General features: G+C 37.8%; 2 protein-coding genes across 3 annotated transcripts in view; one reads left to right on the top strand and one right to left on the bottom strand.

Moving 5' to 3' along the window:
- The window catches only part of LOC142357168 (uncharacterized), a 288587-nt gene that overhangs the window by 38680 nt on the left and 228201 nt on the right, over nucleotides 1-21706 (top strand). The window lies entirely within an intron of this gene.
- LOC142335151 (uncharacterized) overlaps nucleotides 6310-21706 on the bottom strand; it is a 64938-nt gene continuing 49541 nt past the window's right edge. The window contains exons 9-10 of the mRNA XM_075383515.1: nucleotides 7220-7460; nucleotides 6310-6768 (exon numbers count right to left, since the gene is read on the bottom strand). Coding sequence (XP_075239630.1) covers nucleotides 6537-6768; nucleotides 7220-7460 — 473 coding nt within the window. The 3' untranslated portion in view covers nucleotides 6310-6536. The remainder of the gene's footprint in view (nucleotides 6769-7219; nucleotides 7461-21706) is intronic.

Raw genomic sequence — 21706 nt, 5'->3', positions numbered from 1 at the left:
ACTAAATAAATCTAAGCGAGAAATATACCAAAATGCGTCATTTTTCTTAGCCAATCAGAATCGAGTATTTAAATACGCATAGAAATCGTTCCAATTTACGTACAAAGCTCGAAAAAAGTGCAAATAACATAATTTCGTTAAACCTAATAAATAAACCTATCAAGTAAGAATCGTTTGAACTTAATAATTTTTGGTTTTTTGCACGGTTTCGAATAGAATGGTGACCAGCGTTGATCACAATTATCAAAAACAGACTGATACCAGTTAAATGAGCAAAAAGACTTTGCCGTCAAAAAACACTTGTTGCAATCGCCATAGCTATGTTTGTCGTAATCTGAATACGTTGTTCTTCTACGTGCTATCATCGATGAGTTATTACATTGATATGTTCGCCGTAATCTTAATACGTACTAATGCTTATACGTGTTATTAATGCCTACACGTGTTGCCGATAATACGTTAATTTATTGATCTTTGCTTCCAAAAATACGTTGCTCTGTCGATGTTATAATCGCTTGATTGAATTGAAACCTTATCGGTAGACTGTTGTTCCGAGCCATATTTACAGCTACATGCATCATTATTTTTGACGTAATTGCCTAGAGATATGAGACTTTTGAATTTTCGCATTGTGTTCGAACATGGTGTTTGAGTTTTAGAAAAATTCAAACACATAAAATAACTAAATGATTCCATTTTTCAGTAGAGGGCCGATGCGACCGGGCATTAATAAGACTACGATAAAAGCCAACAAACAAAAAAATGAACAATAAATAAAAGCAATAATTACCGCGAGAATTTAATGTCTGTTTTCAGAACCACGTTTTAGCAAAGTCAAAAACCTTCAGATTAGATCTCCATTACAACAAATTATTGTCACCGCTGCAAAGCAGATGTGACGGTTTCCTAATCCGCAAAAAAAAAAGAGAGAAACCGGAAAGTTTGAAAAGGCTATTGATATTTTGAAATCCCCCAACTTCAAAAGTTATGGCAACCATTAGCCTTCAATCAAAAATACTTGATAAAATTACATATAACTTCTTAGGCAGACACTTAGACCCCCCGATTGGTGAGATTAAACTACAAAAACTGACTGTTCTTTTACAGGAAACCAGATAGGATTTGTTCTTAGAGTGAGGAGGCAAAAAATTGACAAAGAGATGAAGAGTGAGCGAGCTCAAAAATACATCAAATTCTGAGCACAAATAATCTCAAAAGTCATAATCAACATTAGTTTTCAATTAAAATATACCAGATAAATTTTCACATAGCTCCTAAAGAATCAAATAAGTATAGTTTTTGATTAATTAACAGCCATAAGTCTATATAAGGACAATAAGAACAATTACATACAATTTATGAAAACACAGGGTATGGAAGACAATACAATCATTGGCTTATAACTCGGTGCTCCTTATCATTACTTAATTAGTATTTGTATTAAATTGTGTTATAACTAAAAGATTGGATCTTTTCTATTTGCGCCACACAAGTATGCTACGCTCCCTCAGTTACAGAGAACGTGTCATTACATCTTTATCAGAAAACATGGCACTTGGGTCTATGGGTTGCAAATAATAATGCACAAACAAAATATTGCAGTGTGAGGAAAACAAATGGAAAAAGATCCGAAAGATTGTATATGTTGGGTCTCAATCGAAAATCAGTGGGACCTGTTTTCATAAGCATTACGTGTTACGTGGAAAGATAACAGAACGAGCCACAAATAGTGACCCCTCACACAAAAATTATGTGAGGGGTCACTATTTGCAAAACATCTGTTCTGTTAAACATCAAAAGAAAAAAGAAGTTGAGATCTGATTTGCCAGAAAGTGGAGGAAGTTTGTCATTGATGATACTAAAATACAATTTGACAAAAAGAAAAAAAGGGCCAGGTTCAAAAATACTCTCAAATTTTTGAGAACAATTATAATCAAAATCGTGAAACCATTCGTTTAGAGAAAGTTAATTACAAATCAAGATTAAAATCAAGTATCAAAATCAAAAAAATATCAAGATCAAAAACAAGAAACTTATTTAACTGGTGCCGTTAAATAGGTTTTTTGGTACCTCAACAAGAAGGTAAGTAATGAGATCTGTTCTAAGATTGAATTCTGTACCAGAATGGTTCTTACGATTACATTTCGAACAATGAAACAATGAAAGCCAGAAGTTAAAATAGCATGGAAGGATTGTGGAAGCACCAAAACCATAAAATTATTCACTGAAATCTTCATATATTTCAATTAAACCTGTTCTAATTCTGATAATGTCAAAAGACTCTCAACTCAACAAAAGATACACAAATCTAAACAAACTTGCGAAAATCACAAAACTTTTATGAGTACTCGTGGTATCAAAACTCCTTAAAATCATAGTTTTGAAAAAAAAGCATTTAGTGCGCTCACTAGAACTTCATTGGGAACGAGAAAGAACGAGAAATTTCATGAGCAGAATAAGTCTTACGACCGAAAACAAAACAACAAACAGGAAAAAAAAATCAAACATTCAACAAAAGTGTCGGAACAATTGACATAACGTACTATTGAATGCTTGCTTGAAAAGTGTTCCAATGGGCCGCTTTTGAACGACAGTGTGATTATGTTATAGTTTTATGAGTGCGATTATGTGACGACTTCAACGAAGAAGCGCAATTATGAACAAATATAAAACTTTTTAATATTCAATTTAAATTTTTTTGATATAATTGTACTATCAAAAGTTGAAAAACCAAAAAGATAAAACCAAAAAACCTTTTTTAAAGTTAGTAAGACGCTATTAGTGAGACCGAACTACAAGTTGAAAACGAGGGCAAAGTTTTAAAAACCTAGTTTTCAAAAAAAAATTCAAAATTATAACGGCCATAAGATATCAAATCAAAGCAAGATATAGGTTCACTTTTCACTATTTAGGAAACTAATTGGACTTTTGATTGGCGAGATTAGGTCATGGGATTTCAAAACGCGCAAAATGCTGGCAAACCTCGAAAATTCCAAATGTTTTTGAGAACACTTTTGAAGCCATAAACAAAAATCATGCGCTATTTCCTGAAAACAAAAGATAAGCAAGAGCATCAATTGATCATACAGGGAATTTGTCATTAATGAAGCATTGGTCTTTTGGTCTTTAAAAAGACCTGTCTGTTATTGATATGAAAAAAATGACGAAAAATTGATTTTTGTTTTTTTATTTGAAGTAGTATTTAAAACAACAATTCGATATAAGGACGTCTTAAATTGGACAAACATAACCGACTAACGACGGTTATGTTTGTCCAATTGCCGACCAACGACGGTGAATTGCTCTCAAACAACCGGCGAGCGGTTGGCTTTGTCAGTAGCTAACCACGGTTAAGTGAGGCTAGCTTCATGTGGATTCGACTCTGCAACTTTTAGTTTTCCAGCCTTGTTAGTAAATAGTTTACAAAACTGATATTTTAAAAATTTGCAAATTATTGCAAAATTTAGGTAAAAGCTTCCCAATTTTGCAATGAAAAAGTTTAAAAGTATTTTCTGTCTCTGGAGTTATGTCAAGTAACCCATCTTCAAGACTTGAAAAGCTTCGTTGGCCAGTAATGATCGTTAAACTCAGAAAAGGACAAAAATATTCAAAAAGTTTTGAAAAGAGCCGAAAATTATAAAATCTTGCTAAATTTTAAGATATTAAAATCTTCAAAATCATTTCATTGTCTCAAAACGCCATCCTGTATCCTTATTTCAAGCTTTTAACAGTTCCATTGTCTAATAGAGTTCCATAAACTTGGAACATGATTATAATTTTCCAAAAACTTGAGAAATAAATTTCATCAAAAAAATGCTAAAGCTGGAGTCATTGAATAGACCAATCTTTTTACTCTAGAAACTATTCGGCAACTTATCATCAAGCTTTGGAGGAGTTCCCTAGAACCCTGGTGCCGGAAAAATGTTTAAAAAAATCAAAAAGATTCAAAAGTCTTGAAAAAATTGCAAATATATTTTTTTAAAATTGATGATACTAAAATCTTGAACACATTCCATTATATCTAGAAGCTATGAAGTATTCTATAATCGAACCCTAGAGGAGTCTATGTGGCTCTTGAGGCTGATGAAACCTGGAAAATAAAAGAAATTTTAAAAGTTTTTTTGAAAAATTTGCATGTTGCAAAAAAAGTTCTAAAATTTGTGTTAAAAAAAGTTGAAAGCTAAGCCATGGCCGAAAACAATTCCCTGTAACCAAATTCTAAAGCCTATTCTGTTAGGCTGAGAAACCTGAATATTGACAATAAATGTCAAAAAATCTAAAAAATGCATGTTTTGTAAAAAAAAATGCTAAAATTCGTGGTGTTGAAATCAGAAAAAAAAACATTCCCTTAATTTTAGAAACTAAACAGTAACCAATGGTCAAATCCTAGTGGAAGTTCCTTGGCTCTTGAGGCTGGATAAGCCTAAAAGACGACAAAAATTTTCAAACAACTTGAAAAAATTCAAAAGTTATCAAAAAAAATTGCCAATATTTGTCATATTAAAAAATTGAAAGCTATTCAATGGCAATTAAAAAATTTTCAGTAACTTATTATCAAATCCTTAAGGACGTTTCCTGGCCCCTGCGTCCGGAAAGACGTGAATATTGAAAAGTAAATTTCAGAAAAATTGAAAAAATTTGCACGTTTTGTCAAAAAAATGCAAAATTCGTGATGTTAAAATGCTTAAACCATTCCACTACCACTAAAAACTATGCAGTAACCTTTTATAAAACCCTAGAGGAAGTTTTTGGACGACACCTAGCGTTGGGTATATAGTATAAAATAGCGTGTTTTTAGCAATCAGCTGTTCGTCAGTAGCCATTGGGGGGTGCACCGGGGGGGCTGATGGGGTGGGAGGGGTGAGTAGGCAACAGCGGGGTGGGGGCAAGTTAGGTGGGGGTGGGGGATGAGCAATAGTTGGGGGGTCAACGGTGGGGGTGTCTTCAACCTCTAAGAACAGCCCTTCACAGAATAAGTATAAGTCTCCACAACAGTTTGAGCTGAAACAGAGCTGAAAGGCTCTAAGAGCACTTAATGCCCGCTGGGCGCTACCCGTTTATCCCTTTTTTGAGGACCAAAAACGAAAAGCGTCAGACGAAAAATTGGTAAAGCGAAAAATCGCATGGGAGACCGACAGAACTAATATAATTGCTACAAACTTCGTTTGAGAGGAATTAATAAAGGGATTAAAAGTGAACAAATTTACGCCAAAAGTCAAAGGATCCCAAAAAGTTTAAACCCTGATAACTCCTCGATTAAAAAACAAAATCCAAAAAACATTTTTTTTCATTCAAATTTCTGCGCTTGAAGGGTGTTCTAATGATACTACTCACATCTCTAAGTTCTAATTTTTGAGCGAATTGACTGTTATTGGATCTGCCCAGCGTTTTTTTTTTGTTTTGAGCTGTTTTTCGTTAATGCTTGTTTTGTTGTCGTTGATGCTGCGAGGATAGATGTTGCGAGGATAGAGCAGTCCACCCGTTAGACGTTTGAGCGTGAGGGCGAAAAACCCTCTGATTGTATTTTGACCAAAGTTGAAATTAAATTTTGACAAAACTTTTTAAATTTATTTTGAGTGCTTAACGATAATTTCCTCAAGCGATCATTAATGTTGTTTAAACTCAAGATTCTGGTCAGTTTTGAGCGTACATCTACAATGGGGTAAGTTGAACGGCTTTTGTTCCAAACTTTGTCATAGTACAATCTTAGCATCCTGCTTTCTTAATGACGGAGGCTGTTGATAAAGTCTTTACTGCCTTTTAACTCGCATTACTTCATATTTCTTAGCGAGGAATCGGTTCTTAAATTTCGGGCGCCAAAACTTGAACCAACAAACAAAATGCTATCGGCTCTTTAAAAGGTTCTTTAGTTTGAGCCTGCGTCGAGGTTTCAGCGCGCAATTATATAGTAATGCGTGATGCAGCCACAAAATTGTACGAAATGCGCGTTATACGGCATTTTTCTAAAAGATTAATTTTTTATAGCACATTTCGTCTTTAACTAAGTTCTTACAAAATTTTTCTAATCAATGCGTAATTGTTAAAAAATTAAAATAAAGAAATGGAATGATAATTGGCTATGTATAGGAAAGGAAAAAGAGCCTATAGCTTATAAAGCATGAAATATGCAGATGGAGTTTTCCGCTGAAAATTATGTTAGAACCCTAATCTGCAGTTTAAAATCATTCAGCACAATTTTTGCGATGAATTGCGCATTTTTTAGAAGTCAATGGCAGTCGATACGTCAAATTTTGAACAGTTCTGGACTGGGATACCTTTCCAATTCATAATAAATGATCATCAAAACGATTTATACTACAAAGATGGCTCCGCCGAAAATCTGATGGGCATGAATAATTTATGTAATAATACTACACTATTATCAGAAAATGATTATCTAAAATATGTTACACCTTTATCTGCCCATGTTAGAGGCATCGATATCATTTTTGTGACAAAAACTAAAGTGATATGTAATGGTATAGCAAAAAATGATTATCAAACTACTGCTAATTTTTTTTAGCTGTATAGTCATGTTAGGTTGAAGACTGTTCGTTGTCAATGAACCCGTAATTTGGGTAGTGTCTACAGAACTCGTTCTGGAATTCCATGAATGAGACTCCAGAATCCTCCAACGCATTCGAATCCTGATGGGTTGCAGCTACCCGAGGGTGGTGATTGTGAAACTCCTCTATGTGACCAACCAGGTCAGTGACTGATTGTGTGGCAACTGGGCTCACAGGTACAGGTTCATACTGCACTTCTTGTCTGAAATTAAAGAAAATATTCTTCTGAAAAAATTCTCAAAGAAAGACGAAAAAGGACCTGGGATAATTGCAACCTAATAGAAGTTTTTGGTTATTTATACGAAAAATCGTCGGTGAAAAAAGATTTATTGCTAAAAAAAGAATGATGTTAATGGCGTCGTTATGTGTGTTATCTATCCTTAGTTTATAACTATTTCTGAAGACCAGATACTTTGATGCTTTCGCGCTTTTAAAAACAGATAAACTTTGTCTCATTTGTATTTCGTTCGGTCTTCTCAAGTAGGGCGATCAAGAAAGGCTGTCATAACATTAGCTTGGCGAAAAAAAAAACACATTTTATTAAAAAGCTTTCCATAAAAAATTCATTAGTACGTTCTCTGTCGATGGTTAATTGTCCGGAAGGTACAAAGATATGACTTTACAAAAAATATGCAACATAACAAAACACGTACCCGATATTCCTCACAGACTCTGTGTCCATTTCGTGAGTGACAGTGATGATTCCTTTATTCGATATCCTGTTCTGGGTGCTCTTCCTTGACCTGGGAACTGTGGCTGAGGACCGGTTGTGAGTGGAGCTGGCACGGGCACTTCGGCTGCGGGCACTGCGACCCTCTCTTGTGTTGAGAGCGAATTGATAGCCAGTTGTCATGTAGCTGAAGTTCTCCTTGTCAGGCGACTGATTCTTCAATTCTGAGCAGTTACAACATTGGTGTCAATAATTTAATCATAATCAACCGTTCAATTCAAACAAGATGAGTAGAAAGCAGCGTTTAAATCCAGACAATAGCGTGAAAACTTTTTTAAAAAGCAAGGAAGTATGTTCTTACTGATTTGCATCTGTTGATTCAAATTTTGTTTGTTTATTTAGCAGTAGGGACCAGGCATTGCAGCTTAGTTATCTTGTAAGATCCGTAATAACTCATACTAAATGACCAGATTCTAAGAGAATATAGTAAGAATCTTGCAATTTATTTAGTCATTGGTACCAGATAGTTAACTGGCAAGTCTTTTATAAACTTGAAACATTTAACATGCATCATAGTAGCCGTTGCTTCGTACCAGGCCTAAAGTTCATTATCTTAAGATTTTACTAGAACTTTCATTATTAGGACTAAGTTGTTAACTCCTCATTGTTAACTAAATATATTGTTTGTACATGTTACGCAGTAAATAAAGAACGAATTTTAGCCAATCAGAATTGAATATTTATATTCGAATTTAAATGCGTATAAATCGTTCTAATATACGTAGAAAGTTCCGAAAAAGTTCAATTAACCTAATTATAAGTAAATATAACCACTATACGTATCGATTAAGCTGGTTTTCGGCTTAATATTTTTAGATTTTCTAGACAATTGTTGGATGATTACGAACTGATTTTGACGTCAATGACATCAGACAAAAAACCTGTTAAATGAACAACAAAAAATCTTGCCGTCCAAGTTCCACTGGTTGCTATGACCATCGCTAATGCTTGTACGTTGTCTTGATATTATAATGTTTAAACGTTGCTTTATGTATGAACACCGCCATTAATTCACAATCGAACTACTGTTGTTATCAGAGTTAATATTGGTGCCGCTCCCGGCCTGCGAAAATTACAGTTAGCCTGTTGTGGTAAGTTTATTTTCTTTCTGCAATGCTCGAAGGAGCCAGCCTTCGTATGTAGTTATGACGGAAAAATGAGTGACGCAACAGCCAAAGTGGACAAAAGTAATCAGACGCAACACAAAAACAACGAGTTTCATTGAGAATTATCAACACAAACGTAGCGATCAGGTTCTGGGTGCGTTCTTTATGTACGTGCTCCAGTGGTACTGATTTTCATCAAAGTTTGGGAGGACCTGAGCTGAACTACAGAGACGCAGGAAGAAGGAATCTCTTGGGGCCTTGAGGATCAAAGAGACTGTTCCAGGAGTCACGCAGAGGTCATCCTGACACTAAAAAAACTGTAAGACAGAACAATAGTTTTCAAAATGTCGAGCCATAAATTAGATATTGGAATTTAGACGGCAATAAACCCAACACGTGAGTTATTTTTTGGACATCGCAGGGGGGGGGGGAGAAAAAAATTAGACCATTCTTTGTAGAAAACATTGGTATGGGGAGTCCGCAAACATAATTTTTGAGACAAGAAAACATGGATTTTGAAAATTTTGGGTCGAATTGTCGAAAACTTGCAAAAAGTGATCAAGTCGGTTCGTATATCAAAAACAATTTTTGATATAGAGGAAATTGATAGAAAATAATGCTAAATTGTTCAATTTTGAAAATTTTTGGTCAATTTTAAGGCAATTCTGAAAATTTTAGAAAATCAATAACGAATATTGATAAACCGTGTTTTCGAGATTAAACCCGACCTGTTTACTGGATTACCGTTCCGTAAACAAGAATTTGCAAAAAATTGACCAAAATTTGAAAAAAATGGACAAAGGCAAAAAAGTTTGACAAATTTGTAAAAAAATAATTTTCTCAACAAGAAGGTTCGTAAATTGAGTGAAACTCAATTAACACAAAAAGAAAGTTGTAAAAATTTTCACAAACTCCGGCCTGCAAAAAAAAATTATCGAATTCCCATGATTTTTCTTGTCGATCGTTTATGAACCGTTTTGCCCGCGTCCTTTTTCGTCCTTTGGCTCTTCAGTTTTCCGTGCTACATTTTTTTTTTCAATAACGTCGCTCTCCCAAAACTTCGCCTTTCGTTTTTTCCGCTTCTTTTCCAGATTTCAGTGTAGTATGTCATATGTGATGAAGTAAGGTGTTGTTTTTGCTGTAGTATGTTGAGTATGCTAGTATGCTGGTTTGTTGTTTAGGTCTTATAGCTTTCTAGGGTGTGACTTAAATTTATTCTCGAGTTACGGCTGTATTGTTCTTTGACTTTTCAACTTTACTAATTTACTAGCCCTCCTGTTGTAGTATTTTGATTTTGCTGCTCTATGTTTGTGTGTACCTGTATAATTGCTAGTTGGTTTGGTCTTGTTACCTTTTAGGGTATGACTTAAATTTATTCTCGAGTTACAGCTGGATTGTTTCTTGACTTTTCCAACTGTCTTAGTCTACAAATACACTATTATAGTTCATTCAATTTTGCTGTAGTTTGTTTAATACCGTTAGTATTTTGATTGTTTGTTTTGGTTTGGGTTTTGATAGGATGTGACTTAAGTTTATTCTGGAGTTACGGCTAGTAAATTTCTTGACGTTTACATCCTTTTAGTGTACTACTGCATTGCCGTAAATTAGTTTGTCGTTAAATTTGTCGTTATAGACCCATTATGAACTATGTTAGATTGTCTTGCAGTAGCTTCTCTCTCTCTCTTCCTAGGGTGTGACTTAAGTTTGTTCTGAAGTTACGGCTAGGTTGTTTGGTTGAGTTTTTTGCTGTGGTCTGCTAACATAGTTTCTCCCGCCCGTTCTTTCCCACCGTCCCGTTTCGTTGTTGCGCATTTTTTGCTCGCTTTCCCGCACGTCCCGTTTCCGCTCCGTCGCGCACTGCTCGCTCGACTTCTCTTCTGTTCCGTTGCCGTTGCGTCGCGCGTTCCTCGCTCGATTTCCCGTCCTTAACGTCTCCGTTTCGTCGCGCGTTGCTCGCTTGACTTCCCGTGTGTCTTTAGTCTACCTCCGCGTTGAGCGCCTAGCGTTCAGCGCCCCACTTCTGTTTTTGTCGGGCACTGTGTGCTCGACGACCTTTTTTTGCTCTTTGGGCGGCTTGTTTTACAGACTGTCTACAGTGTGCTGTGTTTGGTGCCTTTTTGCGTTGGGATTGTTTTGTGTGGGTTTGATTTGTTTGGAGTGTGCTTAAAAAAGATAACCGTTTGCAGTGGTAGTTTTGCTGGTATTTGGAAATAATAACATCGTGATGTCTAACAGTCTTGATCAAAAAGTCAAAAAGTTGTACGCTGCCAGGTCAAAGCGTGAAGCTGAATTGCATGCTATACATGAAGATATTCTTCATTGTATAAATAGTCAAAGTAGGCGAGTGAAAGTTGAACGCCTAGTAACAAAGTGCAGCGAAGCATTTAGGACTGTTGTAGACAAAAATGAGGACCTGATTGCATTTGCTGGAAAAACGGAGGATCCAAGTGCACTTGTTCCTTCATTAGAGTCTTACTTGGAGGCAATGACAACTAAGAACGACAAAATACTCACTTCAGCACGAAACTACATCAACTCTGCTGATGATAAAGTGATTGAGTTCCAGGAACCAAGGGCTTCCATTCGTTCTAGACTTCCCTCAATTATGACATCGTCAAAAACATCCAGTCAGCGTAAACATGATTATGTAATTGCTAAGATGAAGCGTGAAGAAATTGAAAAACAGAATGAGGCAGCCATTCGCCTTGCTAAACAGAAAAAACAAATGGAATTGGATGAACTGGAGGAAAACAACAGGAAAAGGTTGGCTGAGGCAACTCTGCAAGAATTTGAATTGTTGGACGCCGTTTCTAAAGGTAGCCAATCTGAAACCACCGCAAGTGCTAAGAGCTCAATGAGAAGTGAAAAGGTTGTCCAGGATTGGATCAACACCTCACTTGCCTTAAGTTTTAACAACGAGAAAACTAGTGAATCAGAGGTGACGAGAGACCCTCCAGAATGCCCTAGCCACAATAACGACGAAGCAGTGGAAGATCACAACACTGACATTTCAAGGCATTCCATTCCTAAAAATTGTCGAGGCAATTACTTCTTAAGCTTTGAGACCTTGCAGCAACTCGACCCCTATTATACCCCACCTGAAAGTTTTTTGGCTGCTGCTAACACACAGGCGTTGTACCAGGCGCACCTAAGGGCCCAAATGGATCAAACAGGCCAGCAAAGCATGGCGCTCCCGAGCACAACTAACCAAGTAACCTCAGATAATCACCCGCCTTCTGTACACGCACCAGGGGCTTCTTCACCACCCACTCAAGAGCCCGTTGGAACACAAATAAATCAAAAAAATTCGTCCAATTTTTTTCCACGCCCTCAACTTCAAAATTCAAAATCCAGGGGACCTGAAACATCAAGTCTGCCCAAGAATAATTCGGCCCAGAGTACATGCTCACGACAACAATTTAATTTTGTCCCGAGCACCAAACGCCACTCTTCCTCCTTTTCCGACAACAAATCATCCAGCCCCCGCAATAAACGTTCCCTTGCACCCAAGCGCCCCACCAAGTCCGAACATTCAACAGCACAACTCCGAACCTGCTCATCCTAACGTCCTTCCCATTCCGAAACCAGTCTTCGCACCTAACCTCACTGCTCCCATCCCACGCGCCCCTTTGATTAATCCTCCTCTTGTCAACAACACTTTCCAGAATAATAATAACCCAATACACAAAGCTGTACGTTCCGTTGCTGCTCCTGTCCCAAATATGCCAAATATCCCATTTGGCCAAAACTTTGTGCCAAATATGAGTCATTGGCGGTTTCCACAGCACAGACCGTCAATAGTCAACCAAGACACAACCACCGTGAATTGTCTGCCTCCAAATGTACACACTCATATCGCACCCTCAAGCACTAATATTCCACAACGAATATATTCGAATTCACCCCTTTTGATTGATATGCAACCACCATCAGGTGCACAGCAGAAAAACCCAATCGCGACTACTAGTAATGTTGTACCTGGTCTAGCCACTCCTGTTTTTCAGCCAGCATACCCTTATGTTGGACCCACACCGTTGAGTTGGAGTGGTCCGCAGGTGTCTGCACCTGCACCTCCGATACCGGACAATGCGTCATTGCTTAGGGAGTTGGCTGACGCAATAAACAGCAAGAAAAATGACATTTTGCCAGAGTGGAAACTTGCTCAGTATAATGGCGATCCATTACAATGGCACGAGTGGTATGGTCAATTCAAAAGCGCGATTGACTCGCAAACGCTCACTGATGACGTTAAATTGACATACCTTAAGACACTCGTCACTGGTAAAGCAAAGATTGCAATCGCCGAGTTTGCTTACTGTGGTTTAATGCACAATTTAAATGCACTAAGGACTTTGGAACGTAAATTAGTGCACACTTGGATAAACTAAGCAACTTTCCGCCTCTTAAAATGCACAATAGTGATAACATCATTAACTATTCTGCAGCCATATCCAGCCTCGTTGGGGTTTCCAAGTCGCTATCATATGATGCTGACTTGAAGAGCACTTCCCTACTTAACCAAGCGGTACAGAAGTTACCACCAAACATGAAAGAGTCATGGTCACTCTTTATGGTTAAGAAGCACTGGGTCAAGCCTACCCTCCTTGACTTTAACGATTGGCTTAAAGAAAAGGCTGAGGCGCATGACCTTATGAAACAAAGCGCAACCAAGGCCAAACCTGAAGAGAACATCACTTCAGTAACAAAGACCAAAACAGCCTCAAAAGTGTTTGCATCAAACTCACAACAAAGGGACACAAAGAAGCAAATTCCATCTTCTTCCACAAACGCTTACTCTCGGTGCATTGTATGCAAAGGTGACCACCGGCTATGGGAGTGTCGAGTTTTCAAGGAAAAGACTCTATCCCAGAGAGCTAAGTTGGTGGCGGATAACAAACTTTGCTTTTCGTGCTTAAGGGACAAGCACACGTTCCGCCAGTGCCCTCAGCCAAGAAAGTGCCGAGCAGAGGGGTGTAATAGTTCGCATAACTCACTATTGCATGGAGCAGATAGGGTTTTCCCAACAAAACAGTCAACATATCCCAATACAATCCAGTCTTCTGGCAACACAGGTCAAAGTAAAGCAACTACTAGTCAACAGCCGTCTAATAAGACCACAACAATGTCATCTGTTACTGATGTTAAGGGGCTCCTTCAGGTAACGGAATTGCAGTTGGTCAATTCGTCCGGTTTAGATACCAAGGCTTTAGTTTTGTGTGATACCGCCTGCAGTAACTCTTGGGTGGCCGGTAGTCTCGCAGATTGACTCGGTTTGCACGGTAAAGCACTAAAGCTAACTGTCAAGGGTATTAATACCGAAGAAGTAGTTGACACTAGGATTGTTGAAGTTACTGTGAAACCAAAAGAACATCAAGACTTCGAACCATTTACCATCAACCCTTTCGTTAAAGAGAGTCTGAACGTCGGCTCTGATATAATTAATGTACAGGCCCTGCAAGAGACTTACCCACACTTAGCGGTCCTTGATCCCGTGACATATTCCTATAAAGACATTGAGATGATACTCGGACAAGATGTCTATCATGCCATCCGCCCGTTAGAATACTTCTCTGCCGATGAGAAGCGTTCACCCGTTGCCGTACGCTTACCCATAGGTTGGGTCTTAAGCGGTCCGTTACCATCAAGTTCTTGTTTAACCTCAACGTTTTTTAAAGTGAATATCGAACATGACAATGAATTAGCAAGTCAAGTAAAGTCATGGTACGACATTGAATCATTTGGGGCGAACAAGCGGTCGACTCCAGATCTGCAGCAGACGCAAGGGCTCACGAGATCCTTGAGAGTACCACCATACACAATGGCCTAAGATACGACGTCGGAATGCTGTGGGCAGCAGACAACATCCGGCTCCCAAATAATTACTTCTCCTCCCTTGTGCAACTAAAATCGCTCGAAAAACTTTTGGCCAAGGATGAGGACCTCAGAGAGAAGTATACTAGTACCATCAAGGAAGACCTAAAAAAGGGGTCTGTAATTGAGGTTCCGGACGCTCACAAGTTTGAGAGTCGGTCTCATAAAGAGTGGTACCTACCCCACCATCCGGTTTTAAACCCGAACAAACCAGGTAAGGAGCGTAGGGTGCTCAATGGAGCAGCAAAATTTCATGGCGCCTCACTGAATAAATCTTTGCTCACTGGCCCTGATCTGCTCCAAAATCTTATTTACGTACTTCTTCGCTTCCGACAACATCCATATGCCGTGTCCGCCGACATCGAGGGAATGTTTCTACAGGTTGGCGTGTTACCATCAGATCAACCATAACTTCGCTTTTTGTGGCGGGAGGACCCCACATCAAACGTTGTAGTGTATCAATATACGCGCCATATATTCGGGGCTAAAGACTCGCCCACTTGCGCCAACTATGCATTACAACGCACTGCGAGAGACAATGCCATGTTTTACCCCGAAGCTGCAAAAGCCGTCCTTGAAAACTTCTACATGGACAATTATCTTGACTCAGTGGAGTCTCCCGAGAAAGCCATCAATAGATCGAAGGAATTGGTACATCTTCTCCATCTCGGTGGGTTCAAGCTTACAAAGTTCGTAAGCAATGTACCAAATCTGGCTGACCGAATTGATGGTTCCCCTCAATCTACTGAGCCCAAGGTTATTGTTTCATGTCAGGAGGATTCATCGCATGTGCTAGGGTTAAAGTGGGATCACACTAATGACACTTTAGTTGTGAGTCGGGGTACAAGCTGCGCTATCAGCAAGTCCCTCACGCAACGCTTGGTCCTAAGTCTTGTCTCGAAAGTCTTTGACCCCATTGGTCTTGTCGAACCGTTTACCGTCGGTTCGCGACTGCTCTTAAAAGACATCTGGCGTGTCACAGGACAACAATGGGATGACGAGCTCCCACAGGACATGGTTCAAAGATTTTTGGTTTGGAGTGCGGACTTACCAAAGCTTGAAAACACCAAAATTCCTCGAAGTTACTTTAGTGGACCCTTTGATAATATAGAGTTGCATATGTTCGGTGACAGTTCCCAGGATATTTTCAGTGCGGTCGCATTCTTGCGAGCCCGAGTAAAAACACCTACGGGCCATGAAAAAACAGAGCTTGCGTTTGTTTTGGGGAAAGCGCGCGTGGCGCCAATGAAAGTAGGAAATTACACAAGCACTTACCGTAACTGTTAACCAAGTATTCATGTGGACAGATAGCGCGACCGTTCTCCAATGGATTAACTCTAATGAAAAGCAACTAATCTTTGTTGCAAACCGCGTTTGTGAAATTTTGGAGTATACCAGCGTTGACCAATGGAACCACGTCGCAACTAAGGATAATCCAGCTGACGCTGGCACGGGTGGAATGTCCGCTGAGGTTTTGCAACTAAGCAGTTGGGTCAATCGTCCACATTTCTTAACTAACTCAAGTTTCCCTTTCGTGCCGAACAAAGACGTCATTAATAACATCAAACTTGGCGTCAACCAAGCAGTCATTATAGAAGACACTGTTTCTCTCGCTACATCTGTTAAAAAACAGACAACTCCCGTTCCGTCGTTATTCCCATTTGATAAGTTTAGTTCTTATCAAAAGCACTTGCGCATTGCCGCATACGTTCTCTGGCTTTTGCCGAAACATGCCGGCTACCGTAACCCCGATGGTAGCATTACCAACCCTACTGAGCTTGACGAAGCCCAGCGTCATCTACAGTATTTGGTGCAAGGAGAGTCTTTTGAAGCCGAAAGAAAAGATCTCATTGACAATAAATTCGTTAAACGGAGTAGCCGAATTGCTCCACATTCACCGTTTATTAGTCCAAATGGGCTAATCCGTTCCTCGGGCCGCATCAAGCGGTTAATTGAAGTTGGGTTTAACGTAAAGCACCCAATCATCTTAGATGCACGTCATCCGTTTGTAAAACTGTTCCTTGAACACACGCACGTAAAGCATTACCAGCAGGGCGTTGAATACCTAAGATCAATTGTGCAGGAACACTACACAGTACTGAAACTAAGATCATCCTTGCGTTCCATCGAAGCACACTGCCTGAGATGCCGAGAATTCTAAGCTGTAACTATGCAACCAATCATGTCTCACTTACCTAAGGAGAGACTTGCTTACCAGTCTCTTCCCTTCACGAACACTGGCGTTGACTACTTTGGGCCATTCTATGTTACTGTCCGCCGTACTACTGAGAAAAGGTGGGGCTTCCTCTTCACCTGTCTCACTACTCGCGCTGTCCATGTCGAGATAGTTACATCCATGGACACCAGTTCTTGTGTTATGGGAGTTGAGCGGTTTGTGTCACGTAGAGGTACACCTGCCATGATTTGGTCGGACAATGGCACTAACTTTATTGGAGCGGAGAAAGAACTCCAAGAAAGTATTGAAAAGTGGAACGTTGTCAACATTGCAGCTGAGCTCGCTCACAAAGGTATTAAGTGGAGGTTCAATCCACCCAGCGCACTACATCAAGGTGGTATCTGGGAGAGGTTGGTACGCAGCTTCAAACGCGTGTTGTATACTATTCTTGGCACGTGTCGCCTCACGGATGAGGTACTGCATACTACCTTTTGTCTCGTGGAGAATGCTCTCAATTCCCGTCCTTTAACACCCGTAAGCGCTGATCCGTGCGATTTGAACGCCATAACGCCTAACCACTTTCTTTTAGGAGAACACTCTACCGGTATTCCGTCTGTTGTCGGCAATAATGAATTCGACCATCGTAAACGTTACGCACGTGCGCAGTCGTACGCTAATGCGATCTGGTCCCGTTGGATCAAAGAGTACGTACCGACGCTGAACCGACGCTCTAAGTGGCAGGCGCCTGCCGAGCAACACCTTAAGACCGGTGACTTGGTTTGGATAGTTGAGGAAGCCAACCCTAGGGGTTACTACCCTACCGCTCGGATTGTGGAACTCCGTTACGGCTCCGATAGCGTCGCGCGCTCCGCCGTTTTACGTACGTCGACCGGTTCACTCGTCCGTCCGCTTGTAAAACTTGTACCAGTTTTCCCAACATCTTCTTCCGGGCCGGAGGATGTTACGCAGTAAATAAAGAACGAATTTTAGCCAATCAGAATTGAGTATTTATATTCGAATTTAAATGCGTATAAATCGTTCTAATATACGTAGAAAGTTCCGAAAAAGTTCAATTAACCTAATTTTAAGTAATTATAACCACTATACGTATCGATTAAGCTGGTTTTCGGCTTAATATTTTTAGGTTTTCTAGACAATTGCCGATTGAATACGAACTGATTTTGACGTCAATGACATCAGACAAAAAACCTGTTAAATGAACAACAAAAAATCTTGTCGTCTAAGTTCCACTGGTTGCTATGATCATCGTACCAGACCTAAAGTTCATTATTTTAAGATTTTACTAGAACTTTCATTATTAGGACTAAGTTGTTAACTCCTCATTGTTAACTAAATATACTGTTTGTACAAACCTGACAAAAGAACCATCTCGTACGATAGGATAGTTAACTTGTAAGATGCGTACTATTATTATCTGGTCGGCAATTGTTCCAAACCTTCAAATTTATTCAGGGGTTAGGAACCTTATACCAGCTCTACTTTTTTGTGAAGCCATATTTGGCTGATCGTATCTTTTGTGGAGAGATAAAAAAACGCATCATTGAAAATCCCTTGAAACAGTGAATCGATCTTTGAAGCAACTTTTTAATTTTTTTTCTAAAACTTCTTGATATGGTATTGAGGTTTAAGTCACATTCGTAACTTAGGTAGTTTTTCTGGCGTAAATTTTTTTTTAATTTTCTCAAACTTTCCGTGGTTTAAAATCATTGAAATTCTAGGAAAATACATTTACAAGATATCAAATATCTACAATCAATTAGGTTCATGATGAACGGCTGAGATCAACCAAAACATATTCAGCAATTATCAAGATCGCAAAAAATGGGAGCAACAAAAATTTCGGAGTTGTTTCTAACCCGAAAAGCTTATTGTCATTGAGATGTGCTGATGCTCAACTGATGACAGATTTTCTGTAGCACGTTTGGGAAAATGAATAATAAAGGATATAAACATGTTAACTTTTTATAGACCATACTCCAATGAAATAGTTGAAAGAAACATTATGCGAGCCTGCTCTTTCACTTAGTCGTTTTTAGTCGATTGTTCTCTTCTGCAAAGACATAGTTGAATGATTCCAACAAAAACTTCTTCAAAAAGCAAGTTGATTTATTCCTCAAAAATTATAGAGAAAGCTAAGAATTTAAAAAATGTCAATTTTCTCGCTTTTTTGCCGTCAATCGTTAAAATCGACTCAAAATTCTGCAGAAAACAAATTTTCAATTTCTCCAGTAATATGGTTTCTGAGATTGGTTTTGCAAAATAAAAAATATCGAAATTTTGCATAATAATAAAACGACAAATATGTATTAAAAATTATTTCTGTGATCATTGGAATATTTTTGAACTGTTTCAGAGATAAAATGTACTATTATTGAAAATTTATGAACACTTTGGCCAGTCCTTGAAAAATAGTTCTCGTAATTGTCTTGCGAAAAAAAATCCAGCCCTGATTTTTCGGAGCTCTCTTAATTTTTTCTACTTTTCCAGTACTAAGTTACATCACTTAACATTCCTTCAATTTTTTCCATTGAATAAATATTGATAAATTACGAAGCATACGCTTCAGAGAAATGTATATCTTGTTGCAAACGGTCATCAGAAAAACGGTCATCAGAGCTGAACTTTTTTTTGCATGTTGCAACTCTTAGAACGCTTTTTTGATCGCTTTGAAGTCAATTTCAAAAAAGTTTTTGTTCTAGCAGTTTAGCAAAAAACACACAACCAATTTCACTTTTAGTTGAAAAGGATTGTTTAATATTCCATCAGCTTTTTTTCACAAAAAAACAAAGATACACTAAGTCGCAATACGAAAAATTATTTATCGGTTTGGGTCAAAACAAAATTTGTATAGGTTCAAAAAACCTGATTAAAAAATTTATCCAATGAAAAATTTTTGTCAATTTTGAAGATAAATCGCTTCCTAACTTTTTCTTCAAAGTTTTTCCGCATAACTCATTTTGACAAGGATATCAATCACGGCGCATGAAATTTTGTATTAATAAATGATGTCAACTTTTGATGGCAGCTGAAGACGCATAATTTTGTAATGAGAGGTGAAACATTTTGAATTTCCAGATAGTTTTAATTTCGAGCAAATATTTCACATTGTGGCGTTGCTAGTTTGACATAACAAAAAATTAAACGTTGTCATCAATATTTTACAATAAAAAGTTTTTTAATGAAAAAGTTAAAAATCATTGTCAATTTAAGTGCCACTGAATTACGCGTTCTCAATTTTATGTAACCTTGCAATAAAACTTTTCATTTTTCTCAAGGCCTCGTTTCACTTCTTTTTAATTAACGTGAATGCATTTGTCGATGTGATTAACACTTATTTAGCACTGACAAAAATCAACAAAAATTGAAAAAAGTACGTGTTTGCATGAAAACAAAACTTTCCGACTGTGATATGCATCTACACAGGAATAAAAATTTAATTGAGCCATTTCTAAGAATTTTCTTTGAGTCCAATGATAAGGTATCAACGTGCAGACTTGAATTTTAGGCTTTTAAACTGGCGAATGATAAAAATTAAATGCAAAGAAAATTATTACAATATTTTTTGCAACTTTGTCTAACAAAATGATAAAATTGTTCCGAGCTAAAATGGTCAGCCTTTTCATTATGGATGTGCATAAATAAGTTTATTGCAGAAATTTGATAATCGATTGCCTCTTTGATAATCAAAAGGTATTTTGAAGTTTGTTTTTACTGGTTTGTGGAACATATTGTGTGGACGAAAATTACCGGTCCACTTTCTTTAGTTTTCATTTTGACTAGTTTGAAACCTCAGTTTGCATTTTACACAGTATTTTTTCCCTGCAGCGTAAACCCAGGTTATCCATGATGTAACATTGCAACTTTCCTTGATTTCAAAAACTCATTTATGATTTCTGCTGATTCTCAGTAATAATATAGGGTGCATAAAAATTTTTAATACTCAGCTTGCAACAATCATTTTTCGGTATGTATAAAAAAGGCAAAAAGTCAAGGTAGTACGACGAATATTTGTTTCATAAGATCTTGTAAATTTAATAACAGCAGCAGAAACAAGCTTATTGTACCGACCCACTTTTCTGGGGGAGGAACTATATACTCAAATGGGACTTTTCTTCTTCAGTCAATTGTGGCCGATCGAAATAATACTCATCGCGGAAGTTCAGGAGTGGTATGAGTAGAAAGCCCCTCCATTGTAGCATATATAAAAAAGGTTTCTTTGAGCTTCGTTTTTCCACGTAAAAATCATTGTCAATTTAAGTGCCACTGAATTACGCGTTCTCAATTTTATGTAACCTTGCAATAAAACTTTTCATTTTTCTCAAGGCCTCGTTTCACTTCTTTTTAATTAACGTGAATGCATTTGTCGATGTGATTAACACTTATTTAGCACTGACAAAAATCAACAAAAATTGAAAAAAGTACGTGTTTGCATGAAAACAAAACTTTCCGACTGTGATATGCATCTACACAGGAATAAAAATTTAATTGAGCCATTTCTAAGAATTTTCTTTGAGTCCAATGATAAGGTATCAACGTGCAGACTTGAATTTTAGGCTTTTAAACTGGCGAATGATAAAAATTAAATGCAAAGAAAACTTATTACATTATTTTTTGCAACTTTGTCTAACAAAATGATAAAATTGTTCCGAGCTAAAATGGTCAGCCTTTTCATTATGGATGTGCATAAATAAGTTTATTGCAGAAATTTGATAATCGATTGCCTCTTTGATAATCAAAAGGTATTTTGAAGTTTGTTTTTACTGGTTTGTGGAACATATTGTGTGGACGAAAATTACCGGTCCACTTTCTTTAGTTTTCATTTTGACTAGTTTGAAACCTCAGTTTGCATTTTACACAGTATTTTTTCCCTGCAGCGTAAACCCAGGTTATCCATGATGTAACATTGCAACTTTCCTTGATTTCAAAAACTCATTTATGATTTCTGCTAATTCTCAGTAATAATATAGGGTGCATAAAAATTTTTAATACTCAGCTTGCAACAATCATTTTTCGGTATGTATAAAAAAGGCAAAAAGTCAAGGTAGTACGACGAATATTTGTTTCATAAGATCTTGTAAATTTAATAACAGCAGCAGAAACAAGCTTATTGTACCGACCCACTTTTCTGGGGGAGGAACTATATACTCAAATGGGACTTTTCTTCTTCAGTCAATTGTGGCCGATCGAAATAATACTCATCGCGGAAGTTCAGGAGTGGTATGAGTAGAAAGCCCCT

The sequence above is a fragment of the Convolutriloba macropyga genome, chromosome 2 (assembly GCF_964194025.1).
Source record: "Convolutriloba macropyga chromosome 2, txConMacr16.3, whole genome shotgun sequence".
NCBI classification, from domain to species: Eukaryota; Metazoa; Xenacoelomorpha; order Acoela; family Convolutidae; genus Convolutriloba; species Convolutriloba macropyga.
This window is presented reverse-complemented; position numbering and strand designations above follow the sequence as displayed.